General features: G+C 45.7%; 1 protein-coding gene across 19 annotated transcripts in view; it reads right to left on the bottom strand.

Moving 5' to 3' along the window:
- The window catches only part of LOC106574738 (peripheral plasma membrane protein CASK), a 42,996-nt gene extending 23,670 nt beyond the window's left edge, over positions 1 to 19,326 (bottom strand). For 5 of the 19 annotated variants that reach the window (XM_082962988.1, XM_082963002.1, XM_082963004.1 and 2 more), the window contains exons 1-5: positions 18,442 to 19,324; positions 4,025 to 4,137; positions 1,326 to 1,431; positions 1,043 to 1,120; positions 152 to 224 (exon numbers count right to left, since the gene is read on the bottom strand). In XM_082962988.1, the coding sequence (XP_082819114.1) occupies positions 152 to 224; positions 1,043 to 1,120; positions 1,326 to 1,431; positions 4,025 to 4,137; positions 18,442 to 18,500 (429 nt within the window). In that variant the 5' untranslated portion in view covers positions 18,501 to 19,324. Of the gene's footprint in view, positions 1 to 151; positions 225 to 1,042; positions 1,127 to 1,325; positions 1,432 to 4,024; positions 4,138 to 18,441 lie in introns of all 19 variants that reach the window. The other 14 variants (XM_082962990.1, XM_082962996.1, XM_082963001.1 and 11 more) reach the window with 7 other exon arrangements.
- Between the last annotated feature and the right edge of the window lie 3,768 nt (positions 19,327 to 23,094).

Genomic DNA, 23,094 nt, shown 5'->3' with positions numbered 1-23,094 from the left:
TGGGTTAGTCAACATACACTCAATACGAGGAGACAGATGGTGGATCACCAATGGTTACTTCATTCTGTTTGAAATCAATAGATGCCATTAACAACAGTGCTTTTTAGATAAGGGGGACGTGGGACTGGAGATCTGGGGTAGGGGAGCTTACCTTCACATCACGGTGAATCACGTTGTTGTCATGGCAATACCGCAGCGCCTCCAAGATCTGTCTCATGTAGTGACTAAAAGACAAGAATGGAGAAAAAAAGGGGAGAGAGAGAATGAAGAGAAAGGGGGAGAGAGAGAATGAAGAGAAAGGGGGAGAGAGAGAATGAAGAGAAAGGGGGAGAGAGAGAATGAAGAGAAAGGGGGAGAGAGAGAATGAAGAGAAAGGGGGAGAGAGAGAATGAAGAGAAAGGGGGAGAGAGAGAATGAAGAGAAAGGGGGAGAGAGAATGAAGAGAAAGGGGGAGAGAGAATGAAGAGAAAGGGGGAGAGAGAGAATGAAGAGAAAGGGAGAGAGAGATAATGAAGAGAAAGGGGAGAAAGAGAGAGAATGAAGAGAAAGGGGGAGAGAGAGAATGAAGAGCAAGGGGGAGAGAGAGAATGAAGTGGAAGGGGGAGAGAGAATGAAGAGAAAGGGGGAGAGAGAGAATGAAGTGGAAGGGGGAGAGAGAATGAAGAGAAAGGGGGAGAGAGAGAATGAAGTGGAAGGGGGAGAGTGAGAATGAAGAGAAAGGGGGAGATAGAGAGAGAATGAAGTGGAAGGGGGAGAGTGAGGGAATTAGCAACACCACTACTTCTTAGAGAGCTCCTTCTAAAAGCACTTCCTTACAGGCATGTAGAGTCCCCAAGGTTCTCATCGTCCTACCACTGAATACAAGGCCACTTCAAATGAGGCCTTCGTTGAAAATGTCAGTGTGACATGTGAGTAACTGGCTACGGCTTCAATGTAGACAAAGTCCACATCAGCCCGCATCACAATTTCAAAACACAAGTCAGCTCCGTCCATACTAGAGAGGCAGAGAGGAAATAAGGGAACATAAGAGTGGGGTTTTTACCTGGCTACAGCTTCACTGTAGACAAAACCAGCATCCGCCCTCTTCACAGTCTCAAAACACAGGTCAGCTGTATCCATACTATGTCAGAGAGGTAGAAATCACATAAAACAAAACTTTATTGAATTTGGATTACACCGTTAGTAAAGAGAGTCAATAGGGAGGGACCATTCTAAAATACCAAGTAAAATCTAGAACAGAAATTCTAGAATTTAGTCCATTCTAGAATAGAAAGTCAATAGGTGACCATTCAAGAAACAAAATGGCCAAAACACAACCAACTTACAACTCAAAGACCATGTAGAGCATGCCATCTGAGCTGTAGGTTTCTAGTAGCTCTACGATGTGAGGGTGCTTCAGCATGTGACAGATACTGGCCTCTCTCTTCAGATCTGTGGAGGAAACAGGAGAGATAAGAGATGGAAACCATTTTTTTCAGTATTGAGACGCATCCGTTTGTCCTCGTTTCCCCTTTTCAACACACTCTTCCTCTCCTCCTCCTCATCTTGCCCCACAGCTTATAGGCGTGTCCCCTCCCTCTCTTTCTCCTGACCTCTCCACCGCGCTGACCCAGTTGGCAGACTCCAGTCGGAGCGCAGGAGGGAGGTTAAGAGAAGAAGAAACACCTCCGGCGCGTGTTCGTTTTTTCGTTCCCTCTCTACCCCAACCACATAAACATCAAAGGAGATTAACATGGAGGGGAGCGTGTGTGCAGGCAGGGAGAGGCTTGACTGCAGCGCGGGAAGCACACACACAAGGAAGCCGCAAAGAGCGAAGAACACAGTACACACACACACACCGAATAGGGGCAAAATAGTTGAAAAAGCGTTGGGAGGGAAAATGAAGCTGTGGGAGCTCATGTGGTACTGGAGGCGTCGTCTGGAGTTGGACCCAGTCAGACACACTGCACCCAGTCAGACACACTGCACTGTTGTTCTCCTCTGTTCTGCAGTTCACATCACCCTATACAGACCTCATTTACATACTCCCCTCCAGTCTACTAGTCTGCAGAGACTACAAACGTGCGTGCGGTGTTGTGACGGGCCTAACTCACGACGTAAGACCCAGAGACAGAGTCCTTATTCTCTCACGATCTCTGTGTTGAGTCTCTCTCTCTGCATTCCTCGATCTCCGTCTCTCCCTCTGTCTCTCATACACAGAAGACCAAGAGTACGAGTCAGAGAGGAAAACAGAACAGATGATGATGCCTGGTAGTAACTGAGGGGGGGTATAGTCTAACAATATGGATTAGTGGTCAGCACAGCAGGAGAGATGTGCTCTCTATACGCACTCATCATTGTTCAACGAAGCCCAGTCTGCTTGCTAACTCAAAATGTCACTGCACACAATTAACACGACTGGTTTCTGTGAGTTTCTGTAAAACTACAGCGGGAGGGGAGGGAGAGGTTCGTTTCATCGGGGGTCCAACTGTCTTTTCTGCCAGCGCTGTGGGGTTTTAAATGAAAGTGACATTTACGAGTTCCATCCAGCCCAACTGTACAGCTAGAAATCAACCTCTCAGCATTCAAACACAGTGGAGGTCCTCTCCCTCTCTCTTCTTCTCCCTCTTTGTTGCTCTACTTCTAACTCTCTCTTTCTCCCCCTCTCTTCTCACTCTCTGATTAGCAGGTATTCTTTCCCTCTATCAGTTTACTAGGTTCTTCCAGAGCCAGAGTCTATATCAGTTTACTAGGTTCTTCCAGAGCCAGACTCTCTATCAGTTTACTAGGTTCTTCCAGAGCCAGACTCTATATCAGTTTACTAGGTTCTTCCAGAGCCAGAGTCTATATCAGTTTACTAGGTTCTTCCAGAGCCAGAGTCTATATCAGTTTACTAGGTTCTTCCAGACTCTATATCAGTTTACTAGGTTCTTCCAGAGCCAGAGTCTATATCAGTTTACTAGGTTCTTCCAGAGCCAGAGTCTATATCAGTTTACTAGGTTCTTCCAGAGCCAGAGTCTATATCAGTTTACTAGGTTCTTCCAGAGCCAGAGTCTATATCAGTTTACTAGGTTCTTCCAGAGCCAGAGTCTATATCAGTTTACTAGGTTCTTCCAGAGCCAGAGTCTATATCAGTTTACTAGGTTCTTCCAGACTCAGAGTCTATATCAGTTTACTAGGTTCTTCCAGACTCAGAGTCTATATCAGTTTACTAGGTTCTTCCAGACTCTATATCAGTTTACTAGGTTCTCCCAGACTCTATATCAGTTTACTAGGTTCTCCCAGACTCTATATCAGTTTACTAGGTTCTCCCAGACTCTATATCAGTTTACTAGGTTCTCCCAGACTCTATATCAGTTTACTAGGTTCTCCCAGACTCTATATCAGTTTACTAGGTTCTCCCAGACTCTATATCAGTTTACTAGGTTCTCCCAGACTCTATATCAGTTTACTAGGTTCTTCCAGAGCCAGAGTCTATATCAGTTTACTAGGTTCTTCCAGAGCCAGAGTCTATATCAGTTTACTAGGTTCTTCCAGAGCCAGAGTCTATATCAGTTTACTAGGTTCTTCCAGAGCCAGAGTCTATATCAGTTTACTAGGTTCTTCCAGAGCCAGAGTCTATATCAGTTTACGAGGTTCTTCCAGAGCCAGACTCTATATCAGTTTACGAGGTTCTTCCAGAGCCAGACTCTATATCAGTTTACGAGGTTCTTCCAGAGCCAGACTCTATATCAGTTTACTAGGTTCTTCCAGACTCTATATCAGTTTACTCAACAATCCCTCTTTATTACGCTATCAATATTTTCACACACAATTCTGTCTTTCCATTTCCTTATGATCCTGTCCTAGGCTCCTGGGCCCAGCTCTGACCGGAGCATCACAGATGGCACACCATGAACGCCAAAACCCTGGGCACTGCCACCACAGTGTGACACACACACACACAGAACAGCATGACACGGCAGGATACTGCATGGAAAGTTAGTATGCATCAGCGCTTTACCCACACACACACACACAGCGCACGAGTGTGACTCTTCCTTACCCTCTGTGCTGAGGCCAGGGCTGGAGGTGAAACTGGCCACATCTACGATCTTCACTGCAAACTGCTGCCCCGTGTCCCTGTTGATACAGCGCCTCACCACACTGAAGGGACCCCTGGAAGACAGAAAACACAGTGGGTTAGTCACGTCTCTCTCACACACACACACACACACACACACACACACACACACACACACACACACACACACACACACACACACACACACACACACACACACACACACACACACACACACACACACACACACACCTTGGGAATAGGGGGAAGGGGTCGATTTGGAATTCATCCTTGGATATATCTGGCACCTTTACATTCTCTCTGTTCTTCCCTGTAGGCCTTCAGTAATCACAGTGCAGTAACAATAACCCACAGCCCTGGATATGATGGAGCCTAATGCTGGAGATGTAGCAGCTAGCGACATAGCCTAGCCTCCTCTCCTCCGCCTGGGGAATTACAGAGCCGTGGTGAGCACAGCTGTGAAGACTAAAATACAAGCCCCATTACAGAGGCCTCGAGGCAGGGCGAAATAGCATTGCTGACAGGGGCCTTGGACCAGGGTGGTGGGTTAGGGTTGAGGATATGATAAGGCAAGGAAGTGTACTGGGCAAGGTTGTAAATCCCAAAGGGACTGTGGGGCACACAAGGGCGTACACACACACACACACACACACAAAGACAGGAAAAACAGTAGTAGAGGAAATAAACCTAGACCAAACACACATTTACACACACACACACACACCCTCGCATTCAAGTCCCCAATGCACACAGTGCTCAACTGTTCCACTCAGTATAATCTTAAAGGCTGTGGCACTGATGCTGAAAGAGACGCGTGACTGAAAGGCATCTGTCAGCACACACACACACACACACACACACACACACACACACACACACACACAGAGAGAGAGAAATAAGAGCCATCACTAAACAGCAATGCATAAAACTCAGTGGCAGGGATTTCAACTTCATCAAAACAGAGTTAAGGCTAATTCATAAAAGTATCCAATAGAATAGGCCTACAATTCCAAATCCTATAAATACTAACCAATAGGTAGGGGGTTACAGCCACCATGTGTGGGCCTACTATAATGATTAACCCAGCTATCTGCCTCTGGGTGGGGGGGAAGAGTGGAGGCTCTGTGAAGACTGACCCATATGCTAAAGAAAATATCCCCCAGACATTACTTGATCTGTGAAAACAGTGCGAGACTCCCTAAACCCCCACTCCGGTGGGGTTGAAAGACAGCCTTGGCTGACAGACGTTTATCTCCTTAAGACAAAGGCGCAAGCCGAAAAACAACCACTGGTTCACCTCCACCTTAGCTCCTTCCAAAGGGGTAACACTGGTTTCCTTCCCCCTTAGCTCCTTCCAAAGGGGTAACACTGGTTCCATTCCCCCTTAGCTCCTCCCTACGGTGTAACACTGGTTCCCTTCCCCCTTAGCTCCTCCCTACAGTGTAACACTGGTTCCCTTCCCCCCTGGCTCCTTCTAAGGTGTAACACTGGTTCCCTTCCACCCTAGCTCCTCCCTACAGTGTAACACTGGTTCCCTGCCCCCCTAGCACCTCCCTACAGTGTAACACTGGTTCCATTCCCCCCTAGCTCCTCCCTACGGTGTAACACTGGTTCCATTCCCCCTTAGCTCCTCCCTACGGTGTAACACTGGTTCCATTCCCCCTTAGCTCCTCCCTACGGTGTAACACTGGTTCCATTCCCCCTTAGCTCCTCCCTACGGTGTAACACTGGTTCCATTCCCCCTTAGCTCCTCCCTACAGTGTAACACTGGTTCCATTCCCCCCTAGCTCCTCCCTACAGTGTAACACTGGTTCCCTTCCCCCCTAGCTCCTTCTAAGGTGTAACACTGGTTCCATTCCCCCCTAGCTCCTCCCTACGGTGTAACACTGGTTCCATTCCCCCCTAGCTCCTCCCTACAGTGTAACACTGGTTCCCTTCCCCCCTAGCTCCTTCTAAGGTGTAACACTGGTTCCCTTCCACCCTAGCTCCTCCCTACGGTGTAACACTGGTTCCATTCCCCCCTAGCTCCTTCTAAGGTGTAACACTGGTTCCCTTCCACCCTAGCTCCTCCCTACGGTGTAACACTGGTTCCCTTCCCCCTTAGCTCCTCCCTACGGTGTAACACTGGTTCCATTCCCCCCTAGCTCCTTCTAAGGTGTAACACTGGTTCCATTCCCCCCTAGCTCCTCCCTACAGTGTAACACTGGTTCCATTCCCCCCTAGCTCCTCCCTACAGTGTAACACTGGTTCCATTCCCCCCTAGCTCCTCCCTACGGTGTAACACTGGTTCCATTCCCCCTTAGCTCCTCCCTACGGTGTAACACTGGTTCCATTCCCCCCTAGCTCCTCCCTACGGTGTAACACTGGTTCCATTCCCCCTTAGCTCCTCCCTACGGTGTAACACTGGTTCCATTCCCCCCTAGCTCCTCCCTAAGGTGTAACACTGGTTCCCTTCCCCCCTAGCTCCTTCTAAGGTGTAACACTGGTTCCCTTCCACCCTAGCTCCTCCCTACGGTGTAACACTGGTTCCATTCCCCCCTAGCTCCTTCTAAGGTGTAACACTGGTTCCCTTCCACCCTAGCTCCTCCCTACGGTGTAACACTGGTTCCATTCCCCCCTAGCTCCTCCCTACGGTGTAACACTGGTTCCATTCCCCCCTAGCTCCTCCCTACGGTGTAACACTGGTTCCCTTCCACCCTAGCTCCTCCCTACGGTGTAACACTGGTTCCATTCCCCCCTAGCTCCTCCCTACGGTGTAACACTGGTTCCCTTCCACCCTAGCTCCTTCTAAGGTGTAACACTGGTTCCATTCCCCCTTAGCTCCTCCCTACGGTGTAACACTGGTTCCATTCCCCCCTAGCTCCTCCCTAAGGTGTAACACTGGTTCCCTTCCCCCCTAGCTCCTTCTAAGGTGTAACACTGGTTCCCTTCCACCCTAGCTCCTCCCTACGGTGTAACACTGGTTCCATTCCCCCCTAGCTCCTTCTAAGGTGTAACACTGGTTCCCTTCCACCCTAGCTCCTCCCTACGGTGTAACACTGGTTCCATTCCCCCCTAGCTCCTCCCTACGGTGTAACACTGGTTCCATTCCCCCCTAGCTCCTCCCTACGGTGTAACACTGGTTCCCTTCCACCCTAGCTCCTCCCTACGGTGTAACACTGGTTCCATTCCCCCCTAGCTCCTCCCTACGGTGTAACACTGGTTCCCTTCCACCCTAGCTCCTTCTAAGGTGTAACACTGGTTCCATTCCCCCTTAGCTCCTCCCTACGGTGTAACACTGGTTCCATTCCCCCCTAGCTCCTCCCTACGGTGTAACACTGGTTCCCTTCCACCCTAGCTCCTTCTAAGGTCTAACACTGGTTCCCTTCCACCATAGCTCCTCCCTACGCTGTATCACTGGTTTCCTTCCCCCCTAGCTCCTCCCTACGGTGTAACACTGGTTTCCTTCCCCCCTAGCTTCTCCCTAAGGTGTAATACTGGTTCCCTTCCACCCTAAGCCCTCCTATGGTGTATGCAGACTGAAGGGATAGGGTAGTTGTAAGCAATAAGGTGTGGGCTACACCTAGCCTTCATATGGGTTTTGATTTCATTATACCATAGAGTTAACACCTAGGTCTGCAAACACTGAAGTGGTATAGAATGGAGGCCAGGGGATGGATGTAGTTTTGGACTGGACAAGTATTGCCCAGCCTAAATGTTAATAAAACTCCCATTATCTCCATGACACTGTGACGAGCCAAAAGCCAGGTGAACTCAGTTGGGTTTGAAGTCAATTTCATCTTATATAAGCTCAAAAATTCAAATATCCTCACAGAAGATGATTGACTAGCTGCCCAATTTGAATTCGTGAATCGAATTGCAATTAATCTCCCTATTTGTCAAACGTAGACTGAGTGAGTTCAAATGGAATTGACCTCGCCAAACCCCCCACCCCTGGAAGGCGCCAAGCGATCACACGCAGGAGTGTCATTCCACGGGGAAGAACTGTGAGAAAGGAGAGAGGGTAGGCACGCTTTGATGACATAGGCACAGCTGTGCTCACAACATGGGACCCCTCCCACGTTCAGCAATGCCCTGCAGTGTTAGTATTACCCGTTAGCACCTGACCACCTTCTCACATTACCTCGGATGGGAACTAGAATGCCATTAGAGAAACGGAGGGAGAGACGAGAGAGAATGGGAGAGATAGAAGGAACTGAGGTAGCCTAGTAGCCGAAGAAAGCCAAGAGTCGAGACAGGTCGTGAGTAGGGGTGTGAACGTTTAAACGAAATGTGGATCATTAACGTAAAAAAAAATCCCTAAACGGAATAACAATAGGTTTTATTTCCCAGAAAATTATAATCGCGGTGCAACTGGCACGCCTATTCTTTCTCTTCGCTAATGATGCGAGTGCGTGTTCTCTCTTCGGTCTGTTGCATGTAGAATATCCTAGCCTATTCATTGTTGATAGGCCCTGCTTTACAAGAAATCGCAAAATACAGCATTCTATTCCGAGATACTGCTTTTGATTGCCGATAGATAGGCCTAGTAGACGGTTCTGACTCTGTCTGCCTGGTGGCTGACCTGCCTATACAGTGCCCCTTCCATCTCTCTCCGTCCCCCGCTAGCTCGCTATGAAAGATGCGAGTGTTTGTTCTCAGAAGTACGGCAACTAATCAGTCTTGTTTTCTTTCTACTAAATGTCTCGGTATTTAACGAACTTTAAAGTACTTTATTTAGGAGTGATCTGTTCGCAGGCAGTAGGTAGGCAGGCAGGCAGCTCGATATTATTTGATTGACAGTTCTGGTGGCCTAGTGATGGATGTTAGCCCCATTCAGAAGCACAGATCCTTTACAAATACAATTCCCGTTAAGTGGCGCTTCGAAACCATCTCCAGAGGTTTCGTGTCGGTATTTAAAAAGCTGTAGTGTACCCTTACATACAAACATGCCGTAGCCGAGGCGCTTTCAATGGTATATGACTGCGGTAGATTTAACGCCATTGCCCGGCCCTAGCGGTCATAATTGGGACCATTATAATGCATTTTGAAATTTGTATGATTTTTTCCCCTTATCGTTTTAACGGAAACCCGATTTAAAACACTGATGTTTAAATGGCAGTTTAACCCTTAAGCACAATTGTCAATTTGTCACACCCCTAGTGCACTAGCGGTTCTGGTGGGGGGGGGGGGGGGGGGGCTGTGACAACAATTTTGGACCCCCTTGTGCCCCCCCAAATGTGGAGTATGAAATAATTTTTAAATAAGACATTTTTGCTATCGTTCTTTTTTTAGATGCATTATTAGACAATGGCAACGCGGAACACTAATTTAACCCACACATTTTCTAGAGGGACGGCTTTAGGCGGAACACAACAGTATCGTACCACGTGCAAAACGATATGACAACAATAACATCTAATTTAACAGGCCCCTCTAACAGTACAACTGTCCCGAGCTTGTCTAACAGTGTAGGTTCTGTCCCTCTCTTCGCCCCAAACTGGGCTCGAACCAGGGACCCTTGCACACATCAACAACTGACACCCACGAAACATCGTTACCCATCGCGCCACAAAACCCACGGCCCCTTGCAACGCAAAGGGAACAACTACTTCAGGTCTCAGAGCGAGTGACGTCACTGATTGAAACTCTATTGGCGCGCACCACCGCTAACTAACTAGCCATTTCACATCGGTTACACTTGGCCCCCCCAGTTGAAATGGTCTAGAACCGCCACTGCCCTAGTGAGTAAGGGAACGTTGCCTTCCATTGAGGTAGGCTAAGAATGTGACTCATACTTACTCTTTTTGTGTCAGAGTCCGATTACAGTCCAATGATGGTGTTAAAAACGAGGCGGAGTTCATTTAACACGTCCCCGGATGCCAAAACTGTGTACACTAATTGCACCGAAAAGCTTCTAAAATGCTAAGTGTCTGTTGAGGTAATACAGTGGAAGAAAACACACGGCCCTACATATTTGCTTGGTTTAATTTACTGGTTACTTTAAGAGAACAACCTTTTGAATATTAATAGAGGGCAATTAGGATTCATCCTGCTGTAACGGAGTACATCTGAAATTCACAGGCCAAAATACCTCCAGGACATTAAGCCAGTCTCAGAGCAGAGATTTCCACTTCTCTCCCAGACTCCAGTAGGGTAGGGGGCCTGAGGAGGAACTTGGGACCCCCAAACACTCATGTAGTCAGAGCTGAACTACCAATTAAATGCACCCAACCATCTTGTTTCTTTAACCTACACCATCCCTTTCAGAATCAGACTGTGTTATGTAAGAGGGGACAGTATGTAGGTAGGAAAGGAGAGAGGAGTAACGAAGGAAAGAGGAAAGCAGGTGAAAGTACATAGGGATGGAAAGAGAGAGAGGAGGAAGGAAGGAAGAAATTAGGAGGAAATAAATAAACGGGGCACTTTTTGGGAAATGACCAGAGTCAGAGACTGGAGGCCCAGGAGCGTTTAGACAAGCAGAGACCAAATTCAATATCACCTCCGAGTCCCCTGCTCTCAAAGCAGTCAACAAACCAATCTGGAAGAATAAATCAGCCAGGCCAAACTCCCCAGAGTCCACACTGTTAGGAGCTGACCACACACTTCCTGGGAAATAGTGAGGACAAGAAACGAGAGAAGAGAAAGTTAGGTGGAATGTAGAATTCTGAGAAGCGCCTCGGGAGGTGTGGGCAGACGGAGATTCTTGCCAGCATGCCTAGAGTCAGTTACATCATCATGGCTGAGGTGGAGGCTGGAGGGAGAACAGATCGTAGACCTGTAGACGCGGGTGTAGGCTACACTGTTGAATGACTGGGCCCAAGACACACACATGCACAGTACGGGGAAAGACGGTGAAGGGTTTGTTATGTTCATTCAGGGATAGCTTAGCCTTCGTATGTTCTATCAGTAACAAATGAACTGAGTGTTATGGTTGCTCAGAGAACCCATTAGAGGCTATAAAACACACACAAATGGTAGTTAGCCTAACGTGTAGCAAGTGTATTGTATGTAGAGCTACGAATGAATGAAGAAAAACTGCAAACAAATCATTTTAAGAAATGCTTACATTTTAATGAGCACAATGCGATCCAAAGCATTAAAACGTAGGCTAGGAGTTGATGTTTAATTAGCTGAGCCAACGCGAGTCAGATCACTCCACCAGTTCCCAGCCATTCTGACAATATTCCAATCCTTCCTGGCTCTAATGAGTACCCCAGAGCCAGAATGAAGAGCCGCGTGTGATTCCAGTTGCACTTGTCTGCATTACTATTCCCATGCAGAGAGAATCATTATGAGCAGAGACGGCTCAAATTACCCACGCCTCGCCCATCCCCTTCAACTGGAGCTTAAATGCCCGGCCTGAGCACGTCACTGTGTTTACTGAAATTTAACACACACAATGGGCTAATAAGTAGGATTGCATAACCTGTTTGCGTGAGCTTTACTTCCCTCAGATAGATAAGGATGCAGTGGCGAGTAAGGCCTTGTGCCATCCTTTGTTAGAATAATGTCTGAATAGGCAATGGGCCTTAGTTCACTGCTCATGTATAGGGTCACGCCTTGACTACTGTGCTTTGTTGAATCTGTTTATTCTGATTGTGCATTTGTTTTTACCGAAATGATTCAAACTAAATTGGAAGATAACATTTTTAAAAGGTTCACTTCCAAAAGCCACAGTAGGCTTCTACCTATGGTACTGCAGTAGACAACAGCTGAGCAATAAGTCTGAGTTACTCATAATGTCTACCAATACTCTAAAAAGGGTGTCCCTCCACATGTCCTTTTTACTTTCTTAAAAGGAGAGGAGAAGGAGAGGAGATGGGGAGAGAGAGAGGAGGAGGAGGGAGAGAGAGAGGAGGAGGAGAGGAGAAAGGAGAGAGAGAGAGGAGGAGGAGAGGAGAAAGGAGAGGAGAGCCTGGCACTAGCTGGCTGTCAGCCAACTGTATGGATCTGGAGGAACTTGATTCCAACAGAGCCAGGGGGAAGAGGGGGAAGGGTTCCATTATGGTCGATTCAGAATGTTCTAGATAGTAAGACTGAACACCCCATTCAGCTAAGCGTACAGTAAGCTACACCTCAGAGAACAATTAACTTAGTGTAGTAGTCAACTAGCAGGTTGCAGATCATCCTCAGAGCTTGACCCTACTGGCAATCCTCCCCACCCACCCCATAAACTCCCACACAGTCACCCGCCCAGTCACCTCCCATACAGTGACCCGCCCAGTCACCTCCCACACAGTGACCCGTCCAGTCACCTCCCACACAGTCACCTCCCACACAGTGACCCGCCCAGTCACCTCCCACACAGTGACCCGCCCAGTCACCTCCCACACAGTGACCCGCCCAGTCACCTCCCACACAGTGACCCGCCCAGTCATCTCCCACACAGTGACCCGCCCAGTCACCTCCCACACAGTGACCCGCCCAGTCACCTCCCACACAGTGACCCGCCCAGTCACCTCCCACACAGTGACCCGCCCAGTCACCTCCCACACAGTGACCCACCCAGTCACCTCCCACACAGTGACCCACCCAGTCACCTCCCACACAGTGACCCACCCAGTCACCTCCCACACAGTGACCCACCCAGCCACCTCCCACACAGTGACCCACCCAGCCACCTCTCACACAGTGACCCACCCAGTCACCTCCCACACAGTGACCCACCCAGTCACCTCCCACACAGTGACCCACCCAGTCACCTCCCACACAGTGACCCACCCAGTCATGTCCCTTGACTCCTACACAAGCAGGATCAGAGAGAGGGGAGTGCAGGCAGGGATTACAATAGAAGTGTCTGTGGTGGTGGGGGATAATTGGTCTGACGTACATGTTTACAAGGGGAAAATATCAAGGGTCAACTGGTGAGTAAAGACAAAAGATGAGCATATCTAAATGGGAGCACTCATTCTCATTCTTCAGAATGGATCCCTTTTCCTGGCAGATGCTTTAGGCATACCGTACTGGGGTTTTTCATATATTAAATGTTGTGAGATACTGAACAAGATCTGGAAGCAAGTGCTATGTTTAAACAATAAGGCCCGAGGAGGTGTGGTATATGGCCAATATACCACGGCTTAAGGGCTGTTCTTATGCACGACGCAACGCGGAGGTATATTAGCCATACATCACATACCCCCGAGGTGACTTATTGCTATTATAAACTGGTTACCGACATAATTAGAGCAGTAAAACTAAATGTTTTGTCATACCCGTGGTCTGATATACCACGGCTTTCAGCCAATCAGCATTCAGGGCTCGAACCACCCAGTTTCTTAAACGAGATAAGGTAGAAATAACAGAGATTAAAACACTCCTCCAGCTCAGGAACTGAGCCGAAACAAAGGCTCAGTCGTCCCAAAGGCCTTCAGCCAACCCCAAACCTCCACACTGTCTGCCAACCTTAGACAGATTATAGCAGAGGTGTTTGGCTGTGTTCGTGTACTAGCCCGAGACAATTCCCTCATCAGCTAACACAAACACCTGCATATGTCGCTGGTTGACATGTCTATTTACACTATACCAGCCGCTGTTGGTAGCATGTCACACCTACTTTGGTAAGTGTCACCACACCATTTCAATCATTCACAGATCTACAGTGTCAGTCAAATGTCTCTCTCTCTCGTCAAAGAAAATGTCTTGTTATAGCTCACAAACCTCAGAGGGCTACAGGCCACGTGTGAAGTGAGCATTCCATTGAGTTATTTTTAAGGCAACAGATCTCGTAAAAACACATCTAGACTATATTAGTTACTTATGGAAATTATGATTCTCAGAGCCACGCATGGAAGCATAGGCAACACTAGAAGCGAAACAGAAATTACTGGCTGTAAAATCGCATCCTACTAAGTAGAGGTCGACCGATTATGATTTTTCAACACCGATAGCGATTATTGGAGGGCCAAAAAACCTGATACCGATTAATCGGCCGATTCTTTTATTTATTTATTTGTAATAATGACAATTACAACAATACTGAATGAACACTTATTTTAACTTAATATAATACATAAATACTATCAATTTAGCCTCAAATAAATAATGAAACATGTTCAATTTGGTTTAAATAATGCAAAAACAAAGTGTTGGAGAAGAAAGTAAAAGTGCAATATGTGCCATGTAAAAAAGCTAACGTTTAAGTTCCTTGCTCAGAACATGAGAACATATGAAAACTGGTGGTTCCTTTTAACATGAGTCTTCAATATTCCCAGGTAAGAGGTTTTAGGTTGTAGTTATTATAGGAATTATAGGACTATTTCTCTATACCATTTGTATTTCATATACCTTTGACTATTGGATGTTCTTATAGGCACTTTAGTATTGCCAGTTTAACAGTATAGCTTCCGTCCCTCTCCTCACTCCTACCTGGGCTCGAATCAGGAACGCATCGACAACAGCCACCCTCGAAGCTGCATTACCCATGTAGAGCAAGGGGAACAGCTACTCCCAAGTCTCAGAGCGAGTGACGTTTGAAACGCTATTAGCGCGCACCCGGCTAACTAGCTAGCCATTTCACATCGGTTACACCAGCCTAATCTCGGGGGTTGATAGGCTTGAAGTCATAAACAGCGCAATGCTTGAAGAATTGCGAAGAGCTGCTGGCAAACGCACAAAGGTGCTGTTTGAATGAATGCTTACGAGCCTGCTGCTGCCTACTATCAGTCAGACTGCTCTATCAAATCATAGACTTAAACATAATAACACACAGAAATACGAGCCTTAGGTCATTAATATGGTCGAATCCGGAAACTATCATTTCAAAAACAAAACGTTTATTATTTCAGTGAAATATGGAACCGTTCCATATTTTATCTAATGGGTGGCATCCCTAAGTCTAAATATTCCTGTTACATTGCACAACCTTCAATGTTATGTCATAATTATGTACAATTCTGGCAAATTAATTACGGCCTTTGTTAGGAATAAATGGACTTCACACAGTTCGCAATGAGCCAGGCGGCCCAAACTGCTGTATATACCCTGACTGCTTGCATGGAACGCAAGAGAAGTGACACAAATTCATGTTAGCAGGCAATATAAACTAAATATGCAGGTTTAAAAATATATACTTGTGTATTGATTTTAAGAAAGGCATTGATGTTTATGGTTAGGTACATTGGTGCAACGACAGTGCTTTTTTCGCAAATGCGTTTGTTAAATCAACACCCGTTTGTCGAAGTAGGCTGTGATTCGATGAGAAATTAACAGGCACCGCATCGATTATATGCAACGCAGGACATGTTAGATAAACTTGTAATATCATCAACCATGTGTAGTTAACTGGTGATTATGTTAAGATTGATAGTTTTTTATAAGATAAGTTTAATGCTAGCTTGCAACTTACCTTGGCTTCTTGCTGCCCTCGCATAACAGGTAGTCAGCCTGCCATGCAGGCTCCTCGTGGAGTGCAATGTAAGGCAGGTGGTTAGAGCATTGGACTAGTAACCGGAAGGTTGCAAAAACGAATCCCCCCTGAACAAGGCAGTTAACCCCCGTTCCTAGGCCGTCATTGAAAATAAGAATGTGTTCTTAATCTGACTTGCCTAGTTAAATAAAGGTGTAAAAAAATGTATATAAATAAATAAATAAATAGGCAAATCAGTGGCCAAAAATAAGGATTGCTATGAAAAATTGAAATCGGCCCTAATTAAATCTGCCATTCCGATTAATCGGTTGACCTCTACTACTAAGCACAGCCGCCGCTTGGCGACAAACATTTGTTGCCGTGTCAACGCCACTTTCGACGTCCCTGACAATACAGACACTTGAGACACGATAACAGCACATCTTCAGTTCATTGAACACTCCCCATGAACTACCAAGGGAACGAAAACGTCTGAACCAATGTGAACCAAAGGGAGCAAGGGATAGCAGGAGAGGAGTTCTTCTAAGCCTCTGTTCGTTGGTTCCCTAGCTCCTCTTGACAGTGAGTGTGGTTTACAAAAATTGGAGGTCAGCCCTGGAGTCCGCTGGCATTAGTTATATTTCCAGCCTCAGGGCAATCCTATTTCGAACCCTCCACTGTCTCCAATGATCTTCCTCAGCATCCCCTTCCTTCATCCTGGGCTGAGGAAAATGATCCCCAGCTTTCTGCAGGAGAGGCTGGCAGAGTTCTCTACCTAAAAGACACTGGCTGGTACTCAGTGCTTTTGTCTGACAATCGCTTCACTGTCAGAAACTAGGCTGCGTCGCTGGTGGAGAGGATTGATTTGGAATCGTGCTTTTTGTTCGGCTTTCTTTCACAAAGCTGGGATATAAATTAAGTTTATTGGAAAAGATCTGCTTCACTAAACAGAACCTGGTGATGCACAGTGAAATAAATAAGGTAGTGTAGCTGTTTTGGTGAAAGACGCCCTTGTGCCCTGACAACTATGAGTGAGAAAGGAAAGATGAAAGGAGGAACAAATGACTTTGGGAAGAGGAAGGTAGGAGGCCGTGAAGCCCTTTCTGATCATGGTGATAACATAGTCATGGTGTAGGCTCCTCTGACTAGAGGCCCTCTCTGCTTTACTGCACCAAGGTAGGCCCTGGGCGGCTACTTGTTTAACAGCTGTCCCGAGACCAGTATTGTCACCCGCCACATGACGTCTAACACCAGGACTGGGTAAAGTAGACCAGATCCTTGATCCGTCACTGAGTGAGGAGTAAACCGAAGTACTGAGCTCCCCAAACAAAGAGTAGAGCCTGAGGGGCTGAAGAGCAATCAGCATGTGTCTCAGCCTGGACCCTAATGGACCCACGGGTCTCGATTGAGCGTAGAGGGGGAGGGGAGCTAGGCCAGCTCCAAGACTACAGCAGCCTGCCTGGTCTTCATATGAAGGGTGTGATCATCAGCCACAACAATAGAAATCCGGGGTAAAGGGGGTATTGGTTGGTGTGGGTGGTAGTTTCAATACATTTAAATCTGGATTTCCAGACTAATCTGTGAAAATGACATTGTTGTAAGGTATGAGGGCAAACAAGGCCTGCACCAAATAGAAGAGGCTCTCTTCAATCAACAACCACCTTCTCCTGCACGAATGCGTGTTAGGATTTATGTGCTTTATAAATCAATGTTTATAGACAAATCCGGGCTAAATAGATCAGGAATAAACATGATCATTAACTGCGTGTGCAATGCTTAAAAGTCCATCAACAATAGGATTGGCCACCTCTGGTTGGTGGGGACCAATAGACTGGTCTGCAATTGACAGGGCAGGGACAATGACTAGCAGTGCATGGTGATATCAGAACACCGGTGCAGCCATAGAACACAGCAGTATGTGACTCTATTCTGGTGAAGAAGTTCCATCCTCTCCAGGAGCCTATGCTCCTTCTCTTAAAGTAGGATCAAGAAGTAGTGTGTGACGTCCTCGTAATGACAATCTGCAGCCTGTGTCTTGTCCCAAATGGCCAATGATACTAAATGATTGACTATAATTACCCTGCGTCTGAATCTGAGAGGAGTGTAGTGGTGTTGACAGTAGTACTTGTGGAGATCGTTATAGACCGAGTTGTAGTAGACAAGCATGTTTACATTTCAACCCAAAACCATGAATGGCCCAGCTTTTAAACGTATAGCGCCTCTGTTCCAAACCACAAATGAGTCACTATGCCTATGTGTAGTAAAATAATATGATGTTATGTCATATACACCAGATGGGCACCATGAAATGTGTTGTTTTACAGGGTCAGCCATAGTAGTACAACACCCCTGGAGCAAATTAGGGTTAAGTGCCTTGCTCAAGGGCACATTGTCAGATTTCCCACCTTGTCGGCTCGGGTATTCGAAGGAACCAGTGACCTTTCCGTTACTGGCCCAACGCTCTAACCGCTAGGCTACCTGTCGCCCAGTACCGCCTCATCAAAATAATGTGTCTAAGCTGAATGGATGCACAAAACATGAATGAAAATGATCTAGATTGGGAAATGTTTTGAATATGTGTGAGCCAATGAACTTCCGTTTTGAACAGATATTCTCTCCTGCCATGTTAAATGAAGATATCCTGCCCAGCTAAAACAATACACTCGGCTCTTGAACTAAACAGGTGCTTCACCATACATTATTGGGCCTCACCCAATCAAACTAACAAGTCAGTAGGCCTAACTGGTTTCCCATATATTGAACAGTTTATGCAATCGTGTTATATGCTTATTGAACTAGTTACTGTGTAAGTGATTTTACATAGGCCTGACAATAGATGGGTAGTGTGAGGTTTTGTATGACCAACTCACCTACAAGTAGGCCAAGTAAAACAGCTGTCATGATGGTGGTGGCAATTCATATTTGTAAGGCAATTGCTTCCATACAGAAAAAAATAAACAGGCAGGCAGACACGCAATACAATGCACTCAATGCAAACAAGAGGTTTCATTTATTATCATTGTTCAGTTCATAAACATATGCTGACACTTACTTCCCAATCACCTCGCACAGCTCGTAGACATCCTCGAAAAGCACATCGTCGTCCGCCATGGTCCAAAGCAAACGGGGATGCTACCCCCGTGAAATTCGCCCCACACGGTATTATTTGTAAAGAAGCCAATGGCCTCAAGTGTACAGCTCTGACTGATCCTCGTTGGGGGAGAGGGGGAACTGCCACGGAGTACCCCAGCAAGCTCTCAGAATTCCAATGGTCGAATAATTCTAGTTTCCTAAATTAATTTCCCAAATGGAAAGCCGATGGAGAAGGTAATGTTAGCCCGGTAGCTAGAGCGCCAAGCTACATGCGCTGGGTTTAGCTCGATCGTTTTTGACACTCCTCGGCCCCACCTTCTCCTTCTCTCCCGGCTGGTTAATCCCACGACCAGAGCCGAGGACGCGGGATTTATCAACCGTTTGCACAAAACACACCGCTTTGCATGCCCCGAGATTGTGTTGTCGGTTAATGCCTACCAGATGCCTCTTCTTGGTCGATGCATCCGATGATGCCTCTGCCCGAGTAGGCAGCTGGCTCCCCCGCAAGCTAGCTGGCTAACTATAAAATGGTTGGCTATCTCCTAGCAATCTGGATTTATTTTACCGTTTGAAATAGCCTGCTAGCGCCGTTATTGCGCTGAGCACACCCAATGTATCACATATGTCTTGGAATATTACCGCACATGGAAAACAAGGTTGCAGCTACCTGATCTTAAATCAAAGACCTTCATGCTTATCTCGTAAAATGTGCATGGTATGTTGAAAATAAAATTATATTATTTCGTATTCCAGTCTCCTTCGAGCACCGTTACTCCAATTTTTACGCTGTCGGATGCTGCTCCTCCGGCTTCCAGAAATGGAAGACTCCTCCCTCTCTAGGTTATGAAACTGGTGTGTGGAGAGCCATAATGGCTTCGTAGGCTCGCTCAGACTCTTTGCTAATTCCAATGCCACTTGAGCCAACATGACGTTCAGGGCGCCACCCTCCAAGTTCCCCAAGGCGCAGTTTCCTAATCGGTTTCACACTCCCCATTCCACCAATCCACGGTCGCATTCAATGCACCGCGCGCACGCGTTGACACCATCAAAAGCCCATCACCTTACGTCAGCTTTTCCACAATCCTTTCACTGAACCTCGCAATAATGTTTATCGTGTATTGTGTATTAATTATTACTTTCCATCTGATACAGATTTGTCCGGACCAGTATTGCACGTCTATAAATAAGGGTATCAAAAAAGGACCAGCATCCATAGCAGCATTGGAAACGCAGGAGTTGACTATTGGAAATATATGAACATTTTTTAATATTAGCAAATGCCCTATTTCTATAAGCCCTTGTTGCCATGCATTAAAAAAGCAGGTACAACCAGATTCCTGCAAGTGATGGCCTCACATTGGCTGGACATTCTTTTGCTCTGCCTCAACATAAATGGTCCTATGCATTCTACACCCAGCAGGAGATGAGATTTGAAGTGATGTCTGTTGTTCAGGTGTGCATTGAGAGATACTTTCTAATAATAAGTGATAAGAGACCTGGCAGAAATTAGACCTGTTAGGCATATGTAACCGATGTGAAATGGCTAGTTAGTTAGCGGTGGTGCTCGCTAATAGCGTTTCAATCAGTGACGTCACTCGCTCTGAGACTTGAAGTAGGGTTTCCCCTTGCGTTGCAAGGGCCGCGGCTTTTGTGGCGCGATGGGTAACGATGCTTCGTGGGTGTCAGTTGTTGATGTGTGCAAGGGTCCCTGGTTCCCTCTCTGCTAAATGTACCTAGCAGCCTAGTGCTTACAGGGAGGGGCTGGTTCTATCTGTGGAGTTGCATCAGATGCTGTCTGATAAGAATTAAACAAAATTGGTAACTTGTTGTTATAAAATGTATGTATATGTAACAGAGAAGCTGTAATAATGTAAAAAGTTATGTGTCCTCCGAAGAGGGTGATGGTGGATGGGTTAATAAAAAAAGTTAAATAAGGTGCCTAGTGGTTCTTGTACTATTGAATCCCAAAGAAACAACCATGTAGCCAAAGTCACAGGTTATTGCAATATAACTACCATTCTACCATGTACCTTTTCAGTAAATACCTGGTGATTCATTGGCTTAATGGCACTGCTTTGCTTTTGACTGATCCCTGGGCCACATTGTTGACACACTTGCACCAATGTATTTGTATTATTCGGCCACAACGTCACAGGTGAGTGAGTCACTCTGGATTGGTTGACACTGCCCCCTTGAGGTGGTCATACAGAAAATAGAGATCTTATTAAATGACCAGAGGGTTATGTCATAAACCCTAAAAGTTCCAGAATGGGATGAAAATGGCAGCCAGGGAGAAATCCAAACCAGTCTAACTGGAATTAATGTCTATCCTGATTTTACTTATGCAGGAAAATAAAAGTAAGGCACATGATATATCTGAAATTGTGTAATAGAATTATTGTCAACCTAAAATATAGTCATATAATTATAAATACAGTTCTCTTCAAATTCATTATTTTACACAATATCTTACAACAGCACTGGCAAACCATGCTTGACCAACTCCCTGACCAAAATGGCTGACCTCACTGCCATCATAAAAAGGTTCTTAACCATTCTAGTATTCTAATTCCTAATTCTATGATACAGAACTCCAAATCTAGATGCAATGCAGGAATAATATGATAATATCCAAGACTCACTAGTCATAGGCTCTGTATTATACCCCAAATACTTTCCAAATACATAAGAAATAAATGTACTTTCACACAGAATCTTCCTTCGGAAACAGAAATGTGTTTCAGTCTACCCAGGCTAGCATTATTATGACAAATTCACTCCAACTCAGGGAGAAATGGTCCCATTTGATCAATTTTCTATTTTCTCTCATGAATCATTTGTGTGATAGGCCTAAAATGGTCTCTATCTATCAGTTGTTTAATAAGCCATGCTCCGTATAAAAAGGCAGCTTCTTGCTGTACTAATTACTATGAATTATTGTACTATGAATAATGAACATTGCTATTCTAACATGCATTGACGTTTCATCTCTGACTTTGTCCACTGACTAGTACTACAGAGAGGGTTTTGCGTAACCATACTAATGACAGCTCTCAACAAACTGATTGTGACAAGAGTTAACTATTGTATGGCTTGGACCCTTTGGAGCCCGCTGCCTGAAGGCATGGATTAGGTTGTATCTCAAAAGAATCATTTGTTTCCTGTCTCCTGTCTTTCCTCTACTAATATGAAGTAACTAACGAAAGCCAGTACCTAGTACATGCACGCACCATATCGAATTCGCCTTTCCTATTTTTTTCAGAACAGTGCAGATAAAGGAGATATGAGGAAAGGTTTAAGTATGAAGATGCAGCCCTTAGATTGCGATCAATGGATTAATAACACAATTGCTTTGAACAGCCTGACTGAGGTGTACCGGTATCTGGTGCCACTAGGGCGAGCTGCTAATATAAAACATCCCTTGCAGTTTCCATGGCACTCATACTCTGGCTTTACCCTACTATTGGTTGGATTTATTTGGGGCTATTGATGATCCGATTGGTTGGTGATGTGGTCATCGAATGGTGGAGAGTGGGACTCATCTCATTCCCCCCACTCTAATATCCCCCTCTACCCCTATACCATTACACATGGGCACACTCACAGATAGATAGAGGGAGCGAGATAGAGGTAAAAACAAAGAAAAAGGCAGGACTGGAAAGAGAAAGCGAGAGAAACAGAGAGAGGACAGAGAAAGGCAGTGAGAAAGAGAGTGGAAAAGAGGGAAGGCCTCACCACACCACAAGAGAGCAAGCGGAAGAGAGAAAGAGAAAAAGAGCAGTTTCCATAGCAACAGGGAGGGACCAGTGGTAGTGTGGCGCTGGCAGCTACAGTAACACAGGGCAGAGAGAGGCACTCTGGTGAGGTAACATCATGGCTGCCTCTGTTTTTCAGCTTCATTTAGCTCAATAGACATTGAAGAGTCATTATTTACACAAATCAATATGCCTCTGACAGGACATTATGAAATTACAATAAATCAATACAATTTTATTTGAAAGAAGGTTCTTTGTCAAGTCAATTGACAAAGAGTACTTCATAAATCCCGGAACTAAACCTCTAGCTACAGAAAGCCTATCAGGACTAAACCCCAATTCAATGTGCATTTAATGTAAACCCAACATTTTTTAATTTATTAATTAATTGATATTGTACTCTGTGACAGAGGTAAACTAAACACAAAAATGTACAATTGGTACTTATTTCAGATTTGATTTGGTGAGTATCTTCCCTTGTCTCTTTCTACATGCAGTACCTTTCAAAAGCAGATTTCACAATGTAGATGAATGCACAGACATAGTGGTGAAATATCTTAGTATTGTGACAAAGCTCATTCATTCATTGTTGCTGTGACATGCATGGTAGTTATTACAAACCCATCCTCCATGCTGACGCAAGGAAGCATCCATTTCTATTCACATCATAAAATCTGGACATTTGCATTACCGGAACTCATAAACTACATTTACACAGGCAGCACAATTATGATCTTCTGCTGAAATTACTGGCAAAAAATCTGACCTGATCGGCCAAAATACCAATCATTTGGCAAAAGATCGGAGTTGGGTTTCCTGTGTAAAGGCAGCCATAGAGCTACTGAAATCTGAAAAGT

This window comes from Salmo salar, chromosome 16 (genome assembly GCF_965601325.2).
Source record: "Salmo salar chromosome 16, fSalSal1, whole genome shotgun sequence".
NCBI lineage: Eukaryota > Metazoa > Chordata > Actinopteri > Salmoniformes > Salmonidae > Salmo > Salmo salar.
The sequence above is the reverse complement of the archived record's forward strand: the minus strand, read 5'-3'. Positions and strand labels throughout refer to the sequence as shown.